At 37.4% G+C, this 23,573-nt stretch overlaps 1 protein-coding gene across 1 annotated transcript in view; it reads left to right on the top strand.

The window, feature by feature from the left end:
* The window catches only part of DPH5 (diphthamide biosynthesis 5), a 52,487-nt gene that overhangs the window by 13,757 nt on the left and 15,157 nt on the right, over nt 1-23,573 (top strand). Inside the window, exons 2-3 of the mRNA XM_006882451.1 lie at nt 1,399-1,523; nt 17,181-17,289. Coding sequence (XP_006882513.1) covers nt 1,399-1,523; nt 17,181-17,289 — 234 coding nt within the window. The remainder of the gene's footprint in view (nt 1-1,398; nt 1,524-17,180; nt 17,290-23,573) is intronic.

Raw genomic sequence — 23,573 nt, 5'->3', positions numbered from 1 at the left:
TGAGCCCTTAATTAGCATCAGGAGCCCCAGTATGTCCCACAGAGGAGGAGAGAATGGAATACACAGGAATAAAATGAATTTACCTCTGGAAAGAGACATTGGAGATGATCAGTAGCATCAGTTAGAACAAGGCCAAGGGCTTACTAAGGAAAAGACCATGAGTTGCTCATATGTAAGTCCAAATTAATACTGAAAAAAATGAAAACAAGTCCACAGAAGCTCAAGTACAGTCTGGAATATATCCTACCAGGATTTTGAGATTATCTCAAAAATAGATTTGCTTACATTGAACACGAATGATGAGAGGTCAGACATGTTATGCAAGGACATGATATGTATAGAAACCAAAAGTTCTCATTAATTATTAGGAAATAATTAGCAAAGTTGTAACCATACCCTTTATCTTTGGATACTTAATTATTTATTCATTTTTTGACAAATATTACTGAGGACCAGATCTTCTTCCACAATAGTGATTCTTAAAACTTTAAATGAGTCTAACAGAATCTGTGGGGGGAAAAGGTATTTCTGCATCTCCTTTTGTTGTTAAGTGCCTTCAGATCGACTGTGACTCAGCGACCCTAGGAACACCAGGTGCCAGCTTTGCCCTATCCTGCACCATCCTCCCCATCTCACTGTTAGTCAGTTGCAGATTACTGTATAGGAAATACGTTATAATATTCATGATCTCCATAATAGCTTATAACTACTGACATATTAACTTCCTCTGTCCTTTCTTATATGCTGTCATGCCAGTTAAGTTGGCCAGCTGAATTGGTTCTCTGGATTTGAATTTTAGAGGATTAATTCACAAAGCAGTTTTTAATGGAGACTTTTTTGTATTATTTGGAATTTTTTTTTTCCTCCCTGTAGTACTGCTTTTATGGCAAAACCTAGGTATTCAGTTTTAAATTGTTTTTTCCTGCCATTATACAGGCATACCTAGTAGCCTCATAAACAACTAAATTTTTATTTTCTTTTCCAATGCAGCTGTCTTTTGTGTTAGTCAAGGTCCCATCGATTTTTCCCATAGCAAGATTAATAAAACCCTTCCTATAGTTAGTGTTTTGTATTCTTCTGAAGAAAGGCTTATATATATTCACAGTTCATCCTACTGAGTTTTGCCTGGTCTGTTAGAACCAAATTTAGAAAGAAATTTAAAATGCAAAAAGACTCAGATGTTAAGAAGTCTGCCTTCTCTTGGGATATTAAGATAGCCCCAAAGACAGAGTTTAATTGCAGCCTGATACAGAGTGCCAGCTCATTGATGAGTTGTATTCAATGATTTGTGTTTGGAAGCTTGCCAGAATTTGTGGCAGTCTCAGACAAAGATTGTTTTGTGTGCGTTGAAATGGTCACCTGCTGTCTCTCATTTGGATTTTGGACTTAAATCTACAGGAGGATTTTTATGGAAGAAAACTGATTCTTGCTGATAGAGAAGAAGTAGAACAAGCAGCGGATAATATTTTAAAAGATGCTGACCTTAGTGATGTTGCATTTCTTGTGGTTGGCGATCCTTTTGGGTAAGTCAAAGCATATTTTAACTTTTTAATTTTTAATTAATTTCCCTTTTTATTTTATTAAAAGTAAATGAATCTTTACATTTAGAACTCTTATATTTGCCAGACCTTGATAAAGGATTCTGTTTATCTAGGACTTAACTAAAGTTTTATAGATTAAGTTTTCATCATCTTTGCAGTTAACGAATTAAATCTCCTTAGTAAAGATATCATCACATACAAACATCACCTGAATTATCAAATGTGGACTCTAAACTGTGTATTGTTGATACTGCTGTTCTTTTAGAATGTCACTTAGGGCATCCAGTGACTTAAGTAGAATATCATAATTAAATGAGTTATTATATCATCAGAAGCCATCTCTGCCATTAGCTGCAGATTTGTTCCCATTGTCAGAGCCTTTCTTCTTCCTTAATTATCTGACAGTACTGCCTTGACTTTATCTGTTTATTAAGTCTCTGATTTAAATTTCTTACATCCATTGGGAGCTCTGATCTTCCCCATTACTAAAAAGATGGGCTTCTACTTGTCCAATCAAGCGTCATCAATCTCTAATGTCACGTCACATAGAATCATTCTTTGTCTCCAGCTGGTGACCCAAGATTTATGTCACAAATTTAAAGAACATAAGGACAATTAAAATCACTGTGAGCTCACCAGCAAGGATGTTTATTCAGTAGAATGGATATATTGTGTGAGTTTGCATGTCAAAAAGAAAATTTATATCAATATGAGGAGCTAGAAATTATGTATCATTATTATAATTGGTTGCAGTTGATGTTGAATAATTCATATTTAAGAATATTTAAATGATTTAGCCTTGGACATTGTTTTCTCTAAATGTTAGGCAGTTTCTAAATTAGTAATACCTGGCCTCTTTTTTCAAGCTCTATTATAGTAAAATAAAGATGATGGGAAAACCCTGTATAGAAAATGTCTTGTATTTCTAGGACAGTTTTCTCATTATTTCCCTCATTGAGTCTGCCTAAAAATCCATATTCTACAGTAATACCTTCCCTAACTTAACTGGTGAGGAGCTACACTTCCATACCAAAGGCACAGAGTTCGAATCCACCAGCTGCTCTGTGAGAAAAGGCTAGGCATTTTCCTCCCATGCAATTTTCTGCCTCTGAAAAATCCACTAGAGGGCCAGCTTTAAGTCATTTCTGACAACAACAGACAAGAACAGTATCTAGCAAATCACAATTAGTCCAGAAACCAGGGTTACTTCATGTCTTTTGAATCTAGTAGTGTTAGATTCAAACTGCATACTTTTGGGATGGCAGCACAGCTTTTATGGAAGAATAATATGAACAGGATTCTACTACAGAGGCAATGAGGTTTTATTAATTCATTTGTCTGTCATTTTACAAAACTATTGTTCCATTAAGGAGCTCTGGTGACTTAGTAAAATTAGAAATGTGCCACCAACACAAATAAATGTGGTTTGAATTCAAGAGCTGTTCTTTGGGAGAATGGTGGTCACTCTCCTCCTGTGGATTTACTGCCTCTAAAAACCTGGATGGTCAACTCTGGATCAGTTCCACTCATGATACTCAACAATAACAAAATAAGTTTTCCGTAACAGTCAGCCTTTCACCACAGATAGTTCGAGAAGCATTGCTATAAATCTGTTGCCATTTTTAAATATCCTTTGAATCTTTTTTCTCTTTGACTGTTATTGTTCTGCCTAATTCATGCTCTTAATATTGTGTACCTGATGCTTAACATCCAGAATACAAAGATTCTTAACCACTGGGCCAATTGACTTCACCATAATAAATGGAGATTAAATCGAGGTTGTTAACAATTTCAGCTTGCTGACCTCCACAATCAACACTCTTGGAACCAGCAGTAGGGAATCAAAAGACAAATTGCATTGGGAAGTCTACTGTCAGGGACCTATCCAGAGTGCTGAGGAGCAGTGATGTCATTTTAGAAACCAAGGGACGCCTGATCCAGGCCATGGTCTTCGCAGTTACATCAGAGAGCTGGACATTGACTAAGAATGACAGAAGAATTGATGCCTTTGCGTTGTGGTGCTGGAGAAGAGTATTGAGCATACCATGGACTGCCAAGAGAACAAATAGGTCTATCTTAGAGTGAAACTAAATTTCTCTTTTGAGGCAATGATTTTGAAGCTCTGTCTCACATATTTGCGCATGTGGCAGGAGGGCCTTGTCCTTAGAGAAGGACGTCATGCTTGGAAGGGTGGAGGAACAGAGCAGGAGAGGAAGACCTTGGATATAATGGATTGACACGATAACTAGGTGTGCTGGAGTTAGTGAGACTCACTCAGGATAGGACAAGATTCTAAGCTGTTATACATAGAGTTGCTGTGAGTCGCAGGTGACTTGATGGCACATAACAGTGGTCTTATGTAATACAGCATTTTGTGCAGTCCATGTGCAGACTCTAAATTTATTGTGGTCAGATTAATAATTATTAACTCCAAATGCACTCTCTGATCTCAAAACCTACTATACAGCTGTAGTAACCAAAGCAGCATGATACTGGTACAATGACAGATACATAGATCAATGGAATAGAATCAAAAGCCTAGAAATTAACCCATCCACCCATCGTCCATTGGTATTCCTCATTTGAAAGGGAATAAAGTATATCAAATCAGGAAATGACAAATTCTTCAACAAAATGGTGCTGGCAGAACTGAACATCTTCCTGCAGAATGCTAAAACAGGATCCCCTTCTCACAACATAAAGAAAAATCAACTCAAGGTAGATTAGAGATCTAGAGGTAAAGCTCAAAACCATAAAGATCATAAGAGACAAAATGAGATCAAACTTAGAAGGTCTAGCCAGTAGTATAAATAGATTTTTCTAATATAGCCAGAAATGCTCAAACAGGAAGGGATGAGATTGATGAATGGGCCTTCGAAAGATTAAAGCCCTGTGTGTATCATAAACTTTCCAGTAAGGTGAAAAGAAAACCTTCATACTAGGAAAATAACATATGGCAGTGACCTTCAGTCAAGGGTTTCATAATGAATGTTTATAGCATACTATCGGGCCTCTACAAGGAAAAGATTGATAACCCAATAACAAAATAGACAAAGACATGGAAAGACTTTTCATAAAAAAAGACATTGGGCTAGCTAGCCGATACATGGAGAAATGTGACTGGCAGTAAGAGAGGTGCAACTCAAAACCACAATGAGATACCATCTCACCCCAGGAACAGTGGCAAAGTTTAACAGGATAGCAAGTAATAAATGTTGGAGAGGATGTGGAGAGATTGGAAATGTCTTACACTGCTGGTGGGAGTCAGGAAGGCAACTTGGCGTTTCCTCAAAAAAACTGAATATAAAAATTCCATATGACCCAGCTATTCCACTACTAGGAATGTATACTGAGGAAAGTAGAACTAACTGTGCCACCAACAAAGATATTGTACACCTGTTCACAGTAGCATTCATAATGGCAAGAAAGTCGAAACAGCCCAAATGTCCATCAACAAACTAATGGATTGAGAAATTGTAGTACATTCATACAATAGAATTCTGTGCAGCCTTAAGGAGCAACAATTTTGTAAAGTACAACATGAGAGTTGAGAGTTAACTCAGTCTCCTAAGGACAAATACTGTATAAGCTCATTATTGTAAAAATAGAAGATAACTAGTAAGATGTGTATAAAACTGTGAAGGAGGAAGAGCAAGGCAGCTGAGAGGGCAGAGTGTGGGTTGGGAGGATCACAGAGATGGCAGAGTTTGGTGGGCAGAGGGAAGGTGTGAAGGAAATAGGAAAGATTCATTGGGGAAAAGAGTAATAGTCGGCATAGATCAGTAGTGATTAATGTTATAAAACACATGATTATATGAAACATATGAATGAAGGAATATGTGAAATACAATGTTCATGAATGAAACACAATGTAAACAAATTTTATATGCCAACCAATATAAAATTCTTTAAAAAGTTTTCATCCAACCTTTCATGCACATTTTGGTTTAGAACATTAATTATAATACTCACAATATAATTGTACTTTAACCACTTTGTTATAGTTCTGATTTCCATTAATCCTCATGTCCTCCTTTTTCCTGCCTTCAGAGATTGATCCATCGGCAAATGTTATTCTTTTGGCCTGTTGTTGTTTTGTACTCTGGAATTATAACCAGCTCATAGCTTAACATCAGTGCATTTTCACAGCAGTAAATTGCACAGGAAGAATTTGCCTCATTTTCTCCCCCTGAGCAACTGGTGGATTCAAACTGCATGCATTTGGGTTGGCAGTGCAACTCCTTGTCATTAAGCCACTAAAGCACCCTGTCTTTTGCAGAAAATCAAAGACCACAGTCTTCAGTTTGTATTAATATCAAGAAAACAAAAATTCTCACCAGTGGAACAGTAGACAGTAGTATCATAATAGATAGAAAAAAGATTGAGGTTGTCATTTACTTACTTGGATTCACAATTAACACCCATGGTAGCAGCAGTCAAGAAATAAAAAATTGTGTTATATTGAGAAAATCTGCTTTTCAGAGTGCTAAAAGAGCAAGAATGTCAGTTTAAAGACTTAAGATGCACCTGATCTAAACCACAGTATTTTCATTTGCTTTCTGTGCATCTGAAAATTGTACAATGAATAAAGATGACAGAAGAATGGATTTGAATTGTGGTGTTAGAGAAGAGTATTAAATATCTCTTGAACTGGCAGAAGAACGGATAAGTCTTTTTGTAAGAAGTGCAGCCAGGATGCTCCTTAGAAGCAAGAATGGTGAAGCTTCATCTCACATACTTTAGCCCTTTGTCAGGAGAGCTCACTCGTGGAATGAGAATCATGCAGAGAAAGGTAGAGGGTTGGAGAAAGAGAGGAAGACCCTTAACAAGACGGATTGACACTGTAATAATGGGCTCAGGCCTTTTGGAGCTCATGCGGATGGCACAGCATGATAGAGCAAGGTTCAGATCTGTTGTTCTTAGGGCAGTTAGGAGTAGTAGTTGACTTGATGGGCCTAAACAACACCACTGTTTGGATGAAAGTTAAGGCTTTGGGGTGAACACTAACACTTCTCTGTGTTCAGAGGTGATTCAGGACCATCATCTCAGAGATCCTGTTTCACCAATCTCTATTTGACACATGTGGAGTTTACTATTCAAAATGGCTTTTCTTACACGGAATTTATCTCTACCATGGATGTGGGCAGAGATATGCATATAGGGCACGTTAGCCTATCCACAAGGGGATTGGCCATTCTTGCCATAAATTGAATGAATCCAGCATCCGAATCTTTTTCTCATCACTAGCAAAGGATAAGTAGGCATGCAGTGGATGCCCTTCAGAACCAGACATTCTTAGTCCAGTTACACTTACAGCAGCAGCAGCAGCCTTAGCCAAACCAGAGAACTGATATAAGATGGGATCTTGGGATTGATGCACCATTGGGCCCAGAGCTAAGAGCCTTTGCCCAACTTTGTTGGACAACTGGGAGTGGGAGGGGCCATAAGTTATAGGACTGAGAACTTTGTGCTATTGGCCTAAAGCCATTAGGCTGAAGGCTGAAGTGCAGGGCGAACTTGTTTGTTCTCCCAGCAGTCCATGGTGTGTATTGCCATCATTTCTTTGTCCATTTGTCTTTTCTTGGACCAGTTGGGTTGTTTCTATCTCTTAGCTGTTGTCAGAGATGCTGTTGTAAACATGAGTGTACATATTTAGATATACTGCACATCTTTAGTCATTCTAAAGACACGGATTTTAGTGAGGCAGGAGTGGCTGGTGGAAGAGAGAAAGGGGCTAGCTGGGTTATATTTAGCAATCTTAATAGTTATATTCAGCTGCTAGCCTAAGGTCTAATTAGAAGTCAGAAAAATATCTGGTGATCTGCTTCCAGAAATTAGCTATTGAAACTCTGTGGAGCATAGTTCTACATTGACACATAGGTGAGAAACTTAAGAGAAATTCCAGGATGGATGTAATAGGAAAGAAATAAATCCAAGTTCTAGGATTTTTGTTTCAGTAGCTGAGTAATCGACAGAGGCCACTTGTTGAAATTTTCAAAACCAGTAGAGAACAGAATTGGGAGAAACAATTGATTCTGGAAAAAGTGTCCGTTTGAGATGTCAGGTAGGCAGGTGACTGAATTTAGCTTTTGAAATCATCAATGTATAGTTGGTCTTGAAAACCAGAAGAATAGATCAAGTTACTTTAGAATAGGAAGGGGGAAGAGGAATTTGCATAAAGTCCTAAGAAACTTCAGCATTTCCTGATCTATCTAGTAGAAGAGGAAGAACCAGGAAAGGGGGGGAAACCAATAAAATGTGTGATCACTGAAGGCAAGAGAAGAGAGTATTTCAGAACATAAAAATGTAGCCAACTTTGATAAATGTCTGTACATTTGAATAAAAGACAAGGATAGAAAAGTACATGCAAATTTGAAGGGATTAATCAATGGGGCCTTTATGGGAAAGTTAGTGCTTGAGTAGGGACTGAGTAAAAGTTAAACAGGTGGAATTTGTGAAGTGGATGAAGAGGAGTGGTGGAAGGAGAATACCTGTAGCTGCACAAAAAGAGGTTCTAGAGAAATTGTCTTGTTGTTATTCACTGTCTAAAGAGGAGAAAACGGAAAATGGAGGCACAGGTCCATGAGCATTATCTGAAAAAGCCAGGGGTATTAAGAATAGCAAAACGCCTGTAGCCCAGCCCCATGGTGTCTCTAGAGCCACACCAAGAGGGTCTTTTATTCATTGCTGACTTACAGACTCAGTTACCGTACCAACAATGGAGTAATTAGGGAAGGAGGTTGGAGAGTGGAGGAGGCAAAGAATATCACCCAATGCAAACCCAAGCTTTAGCCAAGTAGTCCGAAAGCATAAGCCCTCAATAAGTCCTCAGTAAGCTCTGGTTTCAATTCAGCAGACAAATCCAAATCAACCAGCAAAGTTTGCCTCAGCAGTTATAAGTCAGCTACTACGGCAAGAACAGCCAAACCTTTAACTGTGGCCAGCACAAATGCAAGAAGCCTCAGGACATGCCTTTTGCCTGGAGCAGTGCCACAGTCTCTCCACTACCAGCATCTCACTTTCACAAGTGTCTTACCATCTCAAGCCTTGCTCCACAGTGTGAGAAGCACTCCTTCTCTTATCCTGGTCTCACAACTCATGCTGATTTTCAAGACCATGTGTCTGCAGTTACGGTAGCTGGAGACCAGAAGAGAAATGGCCTGAAAAAGTAAACTTTTAGTCTAACACTACACTCCCCTACTCTGAAACCTTCAGTTATTTTCTTGACTTTAAATCTTTGAATGGTCTGTCTGCATATTCCTTTGCCAATAGGGCATAATTCTGATCTGTTATTCATTAGGGCCACTGTGAGTCATAGTCAATGCGATGGCACAGAGCTATTCTCTTTTGTGACTGCCATGCCAAAGCTAAACTATACAAACTACTGTTTTGTAAATTGTAAACTATGATTTACTGTTTTGTAGTTTGCACTCCAAATTTTGTTTTACAGTTTGTCTTCTCTAGGTGTTTGCTTTTCCTTTTATAGTTTCTAATTAATAAAACAATTGTTTAGGATCCAACTCAGACTCAGTTTCATCAAAGAATCATCTCTTATTTTATTTAGGATTAAGTGCTTTCTTTTATGAACTTCTGTAGTACTTAATTTCCCCTTTATCAGTGACTAACCATGTTACATCAGGATGGATGGTGAAGAGATTGAGATTGTACACAGCTTTAGTTTGCTTGGCTCCATAGTCAACAGTCTTGGCACCAGCAGCCAGGAAATTAAAAGGCACATTGCCATGGGAAAGTCTGCTGTTAGGGACCTCTACAAAGTACTGAAGAGCAATGGTGTCTCTCTGGAGACTAAGGTGCGTCTGATACAGGCCATGGTCTTCGCAATCACTTGTTATGCATCAGAGAGTTAGACAATGACCAAGGAGGATAGAAGGAGAATTGATGCCTTTGAGCTGTGGTGCTGGAGAATACCATGGACTGCTAGGAAAACAAACAGATTTGTCCTGGAAAGGGTTAAACCGGGTGGCTCCTTGGAGGCAAGGATTCTGAGGCTCCGTCTAACATACTTTGGACATGTTGTGAGGAGAGACCTGTCCTTAGAGAGGGACATCATGCTTGGGAGGGTGGAGGGACAGCACAGGAGAGGAAGGCCGTCTATGAGGTAGATTGATTCAGTGACTGGGATAATTGGGATGGGAGTGTCACAGTGCGATTGGCACAGGACAGAGCGGAGTTTAGGGCATAGGGTCACTATGAGTCGCAAGTGACTCAACGGCACATAACAACAACAACAACAACAACAACCATGTTTAACTTTGCATTCACATTCACATTGTATTTATTGTATGTAGTTATGTCAGGATCTCTGGTAGCATTGTCAGTAAGCTAGTGCACTGCTCACTGGAGTTTTTAATTCTCCAGCAGATCCTGCTTTTCAGGGGAAGGTGGGCACTTTCCTCCCATTTGATAATAGAGCCTCTGAAAACTTGTTGGAGGGTCAGATCTGAGTTGGTTATGACTCAGTGGCAGCGAGCATTGGTCAATAAGTAATTGTTTTTACTTATTCATAGGATTGTTGTTGAGCTGTAGTAGTTGGAGACAAAATGGTAGAGGATGTGTAATTTCAGTTGGGTTTTAAAGAATTGCAATTTGGTTTATTTGAATAGATGATCCAGGAAGGAGCTATGAAATCCACCAGAGCATTAAAGGTCTCCCTAATATATGATTCCTTCCCCCAAAAAACTGTCTTTTAAAATTGTAAACTCCCTTCTCTATATTTGAATGAAAATTTTAAAAGGGAAAGTTAATCAGACATCTGAATATTAAATTCCTGAACAAGGTAATTAAAAATCATACTTTAGTTGTTCTGTCTTTTAGCCAATTTGAGAATAACATGGAAGTTAGATCATGTGAAGAATGAAAATTATTCTTAAACATATATCAATTCAGGGGAGCTCTGGTGGCTTAGTTGCAGGAGGCTGCACTTCAATCCCAGAGGCGAATGGTTCGAGTCCACCAGATGCTCTGCTGGAGCAGGAGGGATGATCTCCTCCTGTACTGGTCAGATCCCATTTGACAGTACACACACAAAAAATAATAAAATTAAAAATTAAAAAACAATATCAATACATCTGACTTGGTTATGAGAGAGCTGAAAGTCTCAAGTATTTAACAGTGGATGAAGAAGACAAACAGAGGCTTCATTACACTAATTTTTTCTCCGATGGTTCTATATTATTATTCCATCCTGTTGTTTATTACAACTATATAACCTTTTATAATAAATTAGCACATTCTTTTAAATCTGTATGTTATGTGCCTTTCCTTTTTAGCATGCAAATAAAATGTGCTACAATTTACCTCAGTATCTATTATGTCTTAATGTAAGTAATTTGATTGCTTCCACTCCACAAATAGTACACTTGAACAATACTTGCCACTGAGAAAGTAACTGTCCAGTGACTATCGGCCACTATTATTAGTCCATCTTTCTCTCCAGTATAAATAACATTGCCATGCAAAGATTAATGTGTATGATGCACTCCTATTTCTCTTGTTTTCTCTTTTCCACATTTGGGATTATTTCCTTATGGTAGAATCTTCAAAATAGATTTATAATAATAAAAAATCAAAAGTTTTTGGACATGGATCTTTTTGTCAAATCTAGAACATAAAGCATATTGTCAGTTTATATTTCAAAACTATCAAATAGTTTTTATCGATATTTATCAAATTTATAAAAGTGTTTTGATCAGTTCATGAAAACATCAACTTTATGATATCATTATAAATTTTAGTGAGTTTTCAGAAATTAGCAGCACCTTTGTCAGATTTAGTAACATAACTACAGTGTGATGATGTTATAAGATGCAATTTAAATAAGCATTCCAAGTCATATACATTTTAATAGATCCCCTTTATAACTTTATTGATGAAAGCATTTTCTGGTGTCCTGCTGAAATTACTTCAGAGCAATCTCAAGCAACATTTTTGAGGCGTTTATTTCTATTTCTTCGCTTGTGGTTCTACCAGAATCACTTGTATATGTATCCACACACATGGTTTTCCCAAGTATGATAAATGAAGTAAAGCATTTTTATGACCGGAAGTAATGTTCAGTAAAATACTTAAGCACTTAGTTCAAAGCAGTATTTTTCTTTTTAGTATAACAATAAGATCTAGATAATTTTTATAATAAAACATCAATTTTATTACAGTTTTTATTCTTGAAATCTGAGGTATTTATTTAATAACATTTATGGAAGTTTCACAAAGCATAATTACTTTGCCAGGTCATTAAATCTTCATAGTATACTAACCACATCTGGTCATTTTAAATTAACTTGGGATAGAGAGCGATAATTTTAAGTCAGTCATTCTTTCAGTTCATTTATTCATTTAAATAACTTACTGAATGACTGATTTAGTTTTTCTTATTCTTTAAGTAATAAAATACTATAGAAGGTGATATTAAAAACATTCTCTACAAGAGGCACATAAAATTTTTTAAAAGCCTACACTAATCAAATTAATGCTTGTTTTTCATACTACTTTTTTATTTTGTGTGATTAAAACTGGCTTCCCTGGTGGGTGTTTGCTAATCTGGGTCTGCCTGCCTCATGGGGTGAAAGCCCTTGATCTTCCTACTTGGTATGCATTAACCAGTTGACAGGTTCTGCTTGTTTGTGTGTACTTTCTCAAACATGCTAATGTTGCATTCCCCAGTAGGGCCCAGACTTTACATCAGTAGGGGGAAAGGCTTTTAATGATGTACAGTAAATCCCTGGGTTTAAGCGCCTGATTTAGGGAAAACTTCATACTTAAGAACAGACTGTCATAAAGTCTATTGTATTAAAAATTTGAGTTAAATTCGATGGCTTCTAATAATGAATACATGTACCGCTTAGTTTGTTTGAAAACGTTGTTGGCTGTCAACTTTAGGAAGTTAGATGTGTTACCATTAATACTGTGTTGCGTGTGTAGCTTTGTATCTGGCTTAAATAGTCTTTTATCTATCTTTTTAAACATTCATCAAAGGTGTCAATCCAACATAGATAAAGGTAATGTGTGTGTGTGTATATAAAAGGAAAATAATTATGATTGAAAATAGTCAGGAAGATGAATGCCACTGGTTGTTGGAAAAACATTAACTTAAAATGACTGAATGTTTAGGATAATTTTAAATGATAAATTGAGAATAGAGCATGTGAAAGACTATGATGAGTGACTGTAGAGCACATTATGCTGAGTGAAATATCTCCATCACAAAAGGACAAATACTGAATGCCACTGCTATAAAACAGAACTGACATTGGGGTTCAGGGGAAACTAAGAAAAAAGGTGATAAATAATGTATACTGTATTGAAACAGATGAGGGAAGAGAACTATTTAAAAGGAATATTTGATTAAGTATTATTTGCATATATGCCTGAAACTGAGGAGGACCTCATGCACTTACTGCAGAGGGTCAAGGACTGCAGCCTTCAGTATGGACTGAGGCTCAATGTCAAGAAGACAAAGATTCTCACTACTATACCAATTGGTAGCATCAGGATGGATGGCGAAGAGATTGAGATTGTTCACAGCTTCAGTTTGCTCAGCTCCACAGTCAACACTCTTGGCACCAGCAGCCAGGAAATAAAAAAACGTATTGCGATGGGAAAGTCTGCTGTTAGGGACCTCTCTAAAGTACTCAAGAGCAACGGTGTCTCTTTGGAGACGAAGGTACGCCTGATACAGGCCATCGTCTTTGCCATCACTTGTTATGCATCAGAGAGCGGGACAATGACTAGGGAGGACAGAAGGAAAACTGACGGCTTTGAGCTGTGGTGCTGGAGAAGAGTATTGAATGTACCATGGACTGCCAAGAAAATAGATTCATCCTAGAGAGGGTTAAACCAGTCTGCTCCTTGGAGGCAAAGATTCTGGGGCTTCGTCTGACATACTTTGGAATGTTGTAAGGAGAGACAGGTCTTTGGAGAGGGACATCATGCTGGGTAGAGTGGAGGGACAGCGCAGGAGGGGAAGACCCTCTATGAGGTAGATTGATTCAGTGACTTGGGTAATTGGGATGGATGTATCAGAGGCAATGCGATTGGCACAGGATAGAGCGGGGTTTAGGGCTGTTGTACATAGGGTCGCTGTGAGTCGCAAATGACTCGATGGCACATAACAACAACAACAACAACAATTATTTGCATGGCGAGAGTCCAGAATAAGAGCTGCATAGTAAAGTGGCCAGGGTGGGGGGTTAGGGAGGATTTATGAAAAGTGAACTGCAGGAGGGCTGGGCAGGAAGGGAAATGTGTAACAATGAATGAATTGAAATCCAGGTTCTCTATAAACTTTCATTAAAATCTCAACAACAACAACAAAAAAGAATAAACAAGTTTGAAGATAAAGGGGGAAGAAAAGGCTATGTTCAGGGAGGTTTGGTGGCCTATTAGCAAAAAACTGCACTGCAATCTGAAGGCAGGTGGTTTGAGGCCACCAGCTGCTCTGTGGGAGAAGGATGGGCAATCTTCTGTGTGATTAACTGGCTGTGATAAAAGGCTATGTCCAGATGAAAGTTACACTTGTTATTAAACAATGCAGTGGCTAATTATTAAAATGGAAAACTCTTGACAGTTTGGCTACAAAAAATTACCATACTTTGTCTATGAACCATTACTATTGCTATATATTTATTAATTTGACAGTATGACAGAATTGAAAAGTAATTTCTTTTAAAATCTAGGGACTTGCCTTGAACTTCTAAATTGATGTGGGGATTGGGTTTCACAGTTTTCATATTTATGCTTACTTATATTCTCTCTTAAACCCATTCTACATAATTATAGTCATAGAGATATCTTTACAGTAAAGAGGCAAGGATGTTGAAACTGTCTTACATGCTCTGGGCATTTGAGGGAAAAGCCATTGTTTTGGGAAAGGTGGGAAGTCAGAGAGAGAGAAAGAGGAAGACTTTCAACTAGGTAGATTGACACAGTGGCTTTAACAATAGGTTCAAGCATATCAGAGATGGCAATGGCATAGGATAGGGCAAGGTTCAGACCTATTGTTCATAGAATCACAGTGAGTCATGCTTCAGTAGCACCTAACAACAAAAGCAACAAAATAAGGAGCTGAAAGAAGATGGACAGTCTCCTCCCATTATAATATATAGCGTCTAAAATAGGCTCACTATGGCCCAGAACTGACTCATCAGCAGTGGATTTGATTGGGGTTTTAAAATAATAAAAAGAAACAGACAGAATATGTACATATACACATACTAGTTATACATAGTAGAAAGGTTGCAAATAGTTATAAATAAAATAACTACTAGACAGAAGTATAAAATCCAACTAAGATATCTGATAGCACTTTTTTCCTGCCTACTTCATCCAACTAAGATATCTCATAGCACTTTCTTCCTGCCTACTTTGCAGAAATGTAAAAATGATATGAAATAATGTGTTAGACAGTATTCTTTTGGGTTTGTTTATTTTTTCTCTTATATCTGTTTTTTACTTTTGGGTGAGGTTTACACTCATACTGCCTTTTAATTGAATCATTCATAGACATTTTTCTTATAACTAATTAAAATTGATTAATTTAATTAATTGAGGAGCTCTGGTCTGGTAGCCTAGTGGTAAGAAGCTGTGCTGCAATCCCAAAGACACGTGATTTGAATTTTTTTATCATTAAAATCTATGATTATAATATCTAATAAAATCCTTACTGTATACTTTGTTTCCTCTCATCTAACTTACTCATTTATTACTATTTTTATAGCACTTTAAAGCTTAAAAGATAAGGCCATGGAAATGTTCAGTATAGTCTACCTTGTAGAAGAAAACCTTTCACTGTAGAACAGAAATAAAGAGTTAGGTCTTGTTAGGCAGTCACTTGAACTCTAGAGAAATGGTTCACACAGTGTGATCTAGACACACGTGGGAGTATCTGAGACCCTTATCCAGGTTCAAGTGAGAAATACCTGTTTTTTCTAGTAAGATGAGTGTACTGTGATGTTTTCTAGAGGCTGTAAGATGTATGATGATATAACAGATTGATTCAGCTATTTCTGTTAAGCCAAATATGAAAGAGGTTTGCAGATATGTAAGTAAGGAGTACATCTACTCCTTACAGACATGATTAGGTTTCAGAGACTAGATTGTTAATGGAAAAATTGGTGTTAATACAAAAGTGGAAGATGGCCACATCAGATCACAAAGATGGTGGATGACTGCAACATTGTATAACTGCTAAATTCCATCATTACATAACTGCCAGATTTTATTATTACAGAACTGCCAAAATAACATAACTGCATCCACCAAACCAGTGAGAATCATAGCCATCCAGGTTGACACCACTTTAATAATTATACATTACAGCCAATCTTAATGCGTAAAATAGTCAAATAGTAGACTTTTTACTGTTGCCATAAATGTGAAGTATCAGATAATGACAGAGTTGGTAAATGAGAAATGTTATTGTTATTGTTATGTGCCATTGAGTCACCTGTGACTCATAGCGACCCTATGTACAACAGCCCTAAACCCTGCTCTATCCTGTGCCAATCTCATTGTCTCTGACACACCTACCCCATTACCCCAGTGACGGAATCACTCCATCTCATCTAGGGTCTTTCTCTCCTGTGCTGTCCCTCCACCCTCCCAAGCATGACTTCCCTTTCCAAGGACTGTTCCCTCCTTGAAACATGTCCAAAGTATGTCAAACGAAGTTTCAGAATCCTTGCCTCCAAGGAGCAGCCTGGCTTCACCCTCTCCAGAACAAACTTGCTTGTCCTCCTAGAAGTCCATGGTATATTCAACACTTCTCCAGCACCATAGCACAAAGGCATCAGTTCTCCTAACATCCCTAGTCACTGTCTAGCTTTCCGATACATAGCACGTAATTGCAAAGACCATGGAACCGTACTCTCCAGTCTTTTTTATTTTCTTCTTATAGTGAATATTATTGTGGAGTTTATTATTTTTTTTTTTAAATGAAGTGTAAATATTAAGGAGCATTGGTGGCATAGTCTGTAGGGAGTTGTACTGCTAACCTGAATATGGTGCCCCTCTAGAGGTTCTACTGCACCAGCTGCTCCATGGGAGAAAGATAGGCAGTCTCCTCCTGTCCAGTTTACAGCCTCTGGCCCTGGAGGCTCAGCTCAGATCAGCTGGCTCCAACTTGACAGCAATGAAGTTGAGCTTTAATATGTGATAGCTTTAAAAATTTTTATCTTATAAATATATTTTAAATGTCTTGCTTTTAATATAGAACCCATCGAGAATTGATAGCTATAACCCACATGAGCAAAACCATTTAAGAATTTAAGGACCTTGAGAAAGTAAAGTTTGAGAATTGCTGCTCAAGAGTTAAGTTGCTGATTTACATTCACATATGTCATTTGCAGTTACTAACAGGTTAAAAATGAACAAGTGAAACTTCCTTTTTTATTCCTACTTCTGTTAACAGTAACATTTGCAGTATCACACTCTGAAAGGCTTGTGTAGACTTAACACTTTCTAGCCTGAAGCATAGTTGTAAGCCTTGTGCAGATGCCTAGAATTTATGTGAGAACACTCTTGACACTAATTGACTTGAACTCAAGAACTATTGTAGATTTAATGCCTTAAAAAGGAATAGTGCCAGTTATTTTAATCTACCGTGGTCTTTTCTCATTGCAGGGCCACAACACACAGTGATCTTGTGCTACGAGCAGCAAAGAAGGGAATCCCGTATCAAGTTATTCACAATGCCTCCATAATGAACGCAATAGGATGCTGTGGGTTACAGGTAATGCTATGAAGGCAGATTTTTTACTAGAATTAAGGAAAAACCCCAGAATCAAACCCTACATTTTCTTTCTCTACAAGTTACAGGGTAGTGTTAAAAAACAACTAGAAAAGAAAATTGACCAAATTTCTGAGTCTTGAAATTAAAGCTGAATTCAGAAAAGGATGTCAAATCAGGGCCGTCATTGCTGATGTTAGGCTGATTTTGGCGGAAAGCAGAGAATACCAGAAGCTATGCCATGACTGTGGATCGTAATAAATTACAGATAACAGTAAGTAGAGTGTAAATTCCAGAAAGTTTACTTGTGCTAATGCAGATGAAGAGACATTTATTTAAACGGAATAAGGGAATACTGCCTGGTTTAAAAGCAGGAAAGGTGTGCATCCTTTCACCATTCTTATTCAATCTGTATACTGAACACAGTTCAAGTATCTAGACTATATGAAGACTATAGCACCAAGATTGGAAAAAGTCTCATCAGTAACCTGCATACAGATGGTATAATTTTGCTTGCACATTTAGATAATAAAAAAACTTGAAGCAGTTATTGATGAAGACTAAAGACTCTAGCTTTAAGTATAGATTATACCTTAAAATTAAAAAAAAAAAGCTCAGAACTGACCCAATAAGCAATGACATGATAAATAGGAGAAAAGAATGAATTTGTCAATGATTTAATTTTTTTGAATCCACAGTCAGTACTCATGGAAGCATCTGTCAAAAAATCATTGCATTGGACAGATTTGTCACGGACCTCTTTACAGTACTGAGGAGCAACAATGCCATTTTATAGACCCAGGTGCACCTAGCCAAAGCTGTGGTATTTTCAGTTCTTTCCTATGCATTTGAAGATTAGCCATTGAATAAGGAAGATTGAAGAAGAATTGATGCTTTTGAATTACAGTGTTGTGAAGAATTCTGAGCATAGCATGACTGTCAAAAGACCAAACAAATCTAGCTTGGAAGAAGTGAAGCCAAACTTCTCATTAGAAGAAAGGTAGTGAGACTTCATCTTACATATGTTGGGCATATCATCCAGTGGAGCCAGTCCTTGAAAAAGCACATCATGCTTAGAAAAGTAGAGGGTCCCTGAACAAGAGAAGACCTTGAATGAGATGGATTGACTACAGCAGAGGGCTTAAACACAGCAGAGAGTGTGAGAACAGCATACAGTTGGGGTGAAGTTCTGTTGGACATCAGGCCTCTACGAGTAGAGCCAACTTGAAGGGGCCTCAGCACTGCCTTGTTTCTAGAAGGAGCTATTCCTTAGAGAGGAATCTCATGTTTGGAAAGGTAGAGGGTTGGAGAAAGACAGGAAACCCCTCAGCCAGATTAATTGACACAGTGACTGCAACAGGGGGCTTCAACTATATTAGAGATTATGAAGCTGACACAGAAGAGGACAGAGTTCATAGAGTCGATACGAGTCATACTTGACTCAGTGGCACCTAACAATAGCTACAAAAACCAGTGCCGTATATCCATTAATTGTTGTGTTGATTTTTTAAAAAATTATTTTATTTTATTTGATTGTTAAATTTCCTTCTATTTTTATAGCTAAGAGAGCGCTGCTGTCCTGTTGTTTTTGTTGTTGTGTGCTTTTGAGTCAAAACCCACTCAACTGACCTTCAGTGGGTTTTCAGAGGCAGTTAATCACATGGGAGGAGATTACCCATCTTTCTCTCAGAGCAGCTGGTGAATTGGAACCACTCCCTCCAGTAAATGTTTCTGTGTGTGGTTTTCATATTAGTTTTTTTCTCATTACGCTAGACCATCTCTATTTACGTAGATGAAGATTTTAATCTTACTCCCAATCTGTGCATACATGAAAAGGAAAATATAAACTAAGTAGTTAAATATTCCTAAAATCTTTTTTATGTTCTTCCAGATTATTTACTGAACATTGTAGAGGCTAATGATTTTTCACACAGTCTTTTGTGCTATTAGGAACATTTTGATTGAATCATGTCTTAAAAGAAACTAAGAAGGAATAAATGTATTCTGCATTGAAACAGATGAGGGAGAGAACTGTTTAAAAGGGATATGTGGTTAGATATTATTGTCATGACAGGAGTCCAGAATGAAGGCTGCGTAAGTGGAGTGGACCTGGCGGGAGGGATTGTATAACAATGAAAGAATTTTTTTTTTTGAACTTTTCAAAGAGAAAAGTGAACTGGGGTAGCTAGACAGGGAGGAAAGTGCAACAGTGGAAATCCAAAGTCTCTGTCAACGTTCGTGAAAATTAATAAAAAAAGAAAAAAATAATATTACAGAAAATATGTATGGAATGCTGAAAGCTAGTGATGTTAGTCTTTCAAATTACCTTTTCCATTATTGATGTGGAAAGCTAATTATTTGAGTTTTGAAAGACTCAAAAATGTGATCTTGTAATTGTTTACATGATTTTCTCCCAGCCAGCTTGCTGACATCCTTTTCCCAAGTTTATCCATTCTAGTTTCTACCTGTGCAAACTTTGTGATTGTTCTGACTCCACAGAGATTTTAAGACATATTTTTCTCAAATTAGAAAAAATGTGCATCTTAGAATCTATGAAGTAAAAGTATTCTCCGGTATGTTTTCCTAGAGTGCAAAATATAAAAAGGATATATACGGCAAGAAGATAGATTAGCCTCAGACACCAGCACAGTGTCTATATAAACTCCATGCCATTCAGTCAATTTCAGCTTACAGTCACCCTGTTTAGGTAGAAGTGCATCAGTGATTTTCAAAACTGTAGTCCTTATGGATGCAAACTGCCACATTTTGCTCTGGTGAGGCAGATAGGGGGGTTTTTACCTTTCAGTTTTGAGCCAAGGATTTAACAGTGCACCACCAGGTTCCTGAAAACCCTATGGAGCAGTTCTGCTCTGTGTACATGAATCTTCCATGAGTCCAAATGGACCTTGAAAACATTTTATGAACCAAATCTGTGACTGAAATGATAAGTCCAGCTCTTCTGGCATTAAAAGACTGGCAATGGTTGTCTTGCTAGTTCTTCTGATTTTCAGAGAAGTCACATGCTTCCATTTGAATTATTGGTGAACTCAAATAATCTGCCCGATTTGGTCTTCCCTTCAAATATCAGGGAGTTTTGGTGGTGTAGCCCATAGAGAATTGCGCTAACACAACCCAAAAGCAGAGCCTCTCTGGCAGTTTGAAACTACCAGTGTCTCCCTGAGAGAAAGATGGGCAGTTTCCTCCCATGTAGAAAAAAATGGGGCCTGGAGGTACAAGGCTGTGAGTGTCTCTCTGAAAAGGCCAGAAAGAGTGAGAATAACACAACTCCTCACCGCCCTTCATGTGCAGAAAGCCGATCAGAAAACTGTAGCCCAGCCCCATGGTGCCTGTAGAGCCCCACCAGCATCAAGAGGCTTGTTTATTTGTTGTTGCTTACAGACTCACAGTTCTGGTACCAACAACGGGGTTTATTAGGAAAAGAAGTTGGAGAGTAGAAGAGACAATGAATATCACCCAAAATACGTCCAGGTTTTAGCCCAGCAGTTCCAAGTTACTCTTTAGTCCAGATTCTGATTTCAATTCAGCTTAGTCCATTCTCTGATTTCCATTCAGCAACCAGCTTTTCCTTCCATCATCAAAGACAATAACAGTAAGATCCACTGGTGGCCAGCACAGATGCAGGAACCCTCAGTTCACGCTTTACCAGTCTCCACAGCAGTGCCAGTCTCTACCAGCAGGGTCTCGCTCTCCCCAGGGTCTTGTCACCACAAGCCTGGCTCACCTCTTGTCTTGCTTCTCTAAGTCTTTCTCACCTAGGGTCTTGCTGCTCAGTGTGGGAAACACTGTATCTTTTATCCTAGTCCCGCAGCAGAGGCTGATACGCAAGACCATGTGTCTGCAGTTAATGTAGCTGGAGACCAGAGGCAGCTAATGGATAAAAAAAAGCACCAACTTTTAGGCAAACACAACACATGTGATTTACAACCTCTGAAAACCTACTGTAGGATCGAGAGTGAGTGATTTCTGACTTGATGGCAATGAGTTTATTGACTCAGATCACAAACAACTTTTCCATCTCATGGGTTGGCCCTTTCCTCTTTGTGAAAATTTTAGTCCAAAATCCTATTCTTATCCTTAATGATCATTCAAAATGGTCAAATGAGAGAGTTCTTTCTCCTATTTTGTTTCATTGTCTGTCTGCCTGTATTACTACAAGTCTTAATGACTCCTTTTTTTATCCCCATGTCCATAGAAATGGGGGTAATTTTTTTTTTATTGGAACTTTAAGCAGTTATGAGTTCTTTTGTTAGACATAACAAAATAGAAGTTCTTTTGTTGGAGATAAAGTAGTACAGATATGACAGTTGGAAAAATTTGAGAACAATTTTTAGATTAACATGGAATACTTAGGATATGATTAAAGTGCTGAGTAAGATCACTGTAGAGGCCTGGTCTAAAATGGAGTTGGGTCAGTGTCATAACACTGAAATTGGAATTATAATCGCTGTTGGAAACATGCAGAATTTAATTTTCATGTGTCATTCGAGTTGAGCATTATTCTTTTTTCTGCCTGATGTTACTCCTGACACTGATATCAACATCTTTGTAGACCAGATCTGCTAAAGGGCATTTGTATAGAAGCATTTAGCAACTAAGTCATCAAATTAGTATTACTTCCTTCTAGAAAACTTAAAGACTGAAATAGTTTTGAGACATCTTCAAGGTCAGATAATTGAGGTAGTTCCTTGAAATCAGGTAGCAATGATTTCTGAATAAAAACTTCATTATCATTTGTGGCTGACTTCAGGGAAAAGATTGTATAATTTTCTCATCATTATGAAATGCTTCCACTTTCACTGGCTGTTGCATGAGTGACCTTGAGTATTGCCATATATTTGTGTGTGTGTGTGTATGTGTGTATTTCTGCTTCAGGAAAATGTGTGTTGCTTTAAAAAAGTAACATCTCATTTCCTTCCCTTGTTTTTGTACCACATATTCATCATGATAATCAGTTTGTTGACCTTAAGATTCTTACTGTTAGTTGTTTGAAGCATTAGGTTGATATTATTGTTTAAGGATTCAGGGGGGGAAATCTAAAAAGTTTAAAATACTACAAAAGATATTAAGCTAAGTAATAAAAATTTTAGAGTTCTACAGTACTATTTATCCTACAGTAGATGAAATCAGTTAAGGTCTCTATTGTGTAAGGCTTGTAGGAATTATTTTTGACCACTTGCTTATTAAATCATAGGAATATTAACATTGTTTTCTTCCTTCCCATTTCCACTCTTATAGTTTCTAATCAGTCTATTCTGTCATTTTCTTGTGTGGTTTTTCTACACAACTCCGATAACTTGCTGTTCTCTTTAGAATATTTCGTTACTTGTACATGTTTATGTTTTTACCATGTAACATGACAGATTTATCTGTACGTTTTTCATAGCACATAATCATTCTGCAACAAATATTTACTAAGTTCAATTATGTATTTACTTATTTATATATTTCTTTCTGCTCTCACCCAGGAGGAGGTAGAATCTCATCTTCGAAAGATAGTTCTTAAATTTAGCCACTCAGCTTTATTGTGTACCTGGTGCATAACCATGTCTTTTTTGGTGTTAGCAAAAATCAGTGGTAAGAAAAATGCATATGATGATTTAAAACTAAAGCAGCCTCATTGCTGTTATTCTGAGGAAGAATGATATTTTTTTAAATGTACTTTTGTGATAACATGTTTTTAGCAGCTCTACTGATTTAGTTTTCTTTCATTTCACAAATTTAATTGATCTGAATTAGGATATACATTTAAGTAGAGTACTTGAGTTCAGTAGTCTTCAGCAAGTTAAATTTTCTAATCATTTCTCCTAATGTTAATTAACATCTTACACAGTTAAACTGCATTTGTCAAAACTAACAAATTAACATTAGTACATTATCACCTTACTTATTTAATCTGTATCTTGATCAAATAATCCAAGAAGGTGGCTTATATAAAGAATAAGTCACACAAAGGTTCAAGGAAAACACATTAATAACCTGTGATATTCAGATAACAATTTAAACGCTGTTCTATCCTGTGCCTACCTAGCCATCTCAAACACACTTTTTCCCACCGCTCTAGTCACAGAATTAATTTTTCTTGCCCGTAATAAAGAGGACATAGAAAGGGCATAGACTTCAGTATGGGTTATGACTGAATGTGAAAAAAACAAGTTCTTTAAAATTGAACCAGTAAAAAACACAAGATTCTTCAAAATTGAACCAGTAAGCATCATTATAAATGAAGAAATTGATGTTTGATGAAGTGATTTTATTCTACTTAGATC

This window comes from Elephantulus edwardii, unplaced genomic scaffold (genome assembly GCF_000299155.1).
Source record: "Elephantulus edwardii isolate Elephantulus edwardi_28Jun2011 unplaced genomic scaffold, EleEdw1.0 scaffold00020, whole genome shotgun sequence".
In the NCBI taxonomy this organism is placed as follows: Eukaryota; Metazoa; Chordata; class Mammalia; order Macroscelidea; family Macroscelididae; genus Elephantulus; species Elephantulus edwardii.
This window is presented reverse-complemented; position numbering and strand designations above follow the sequence as displayed.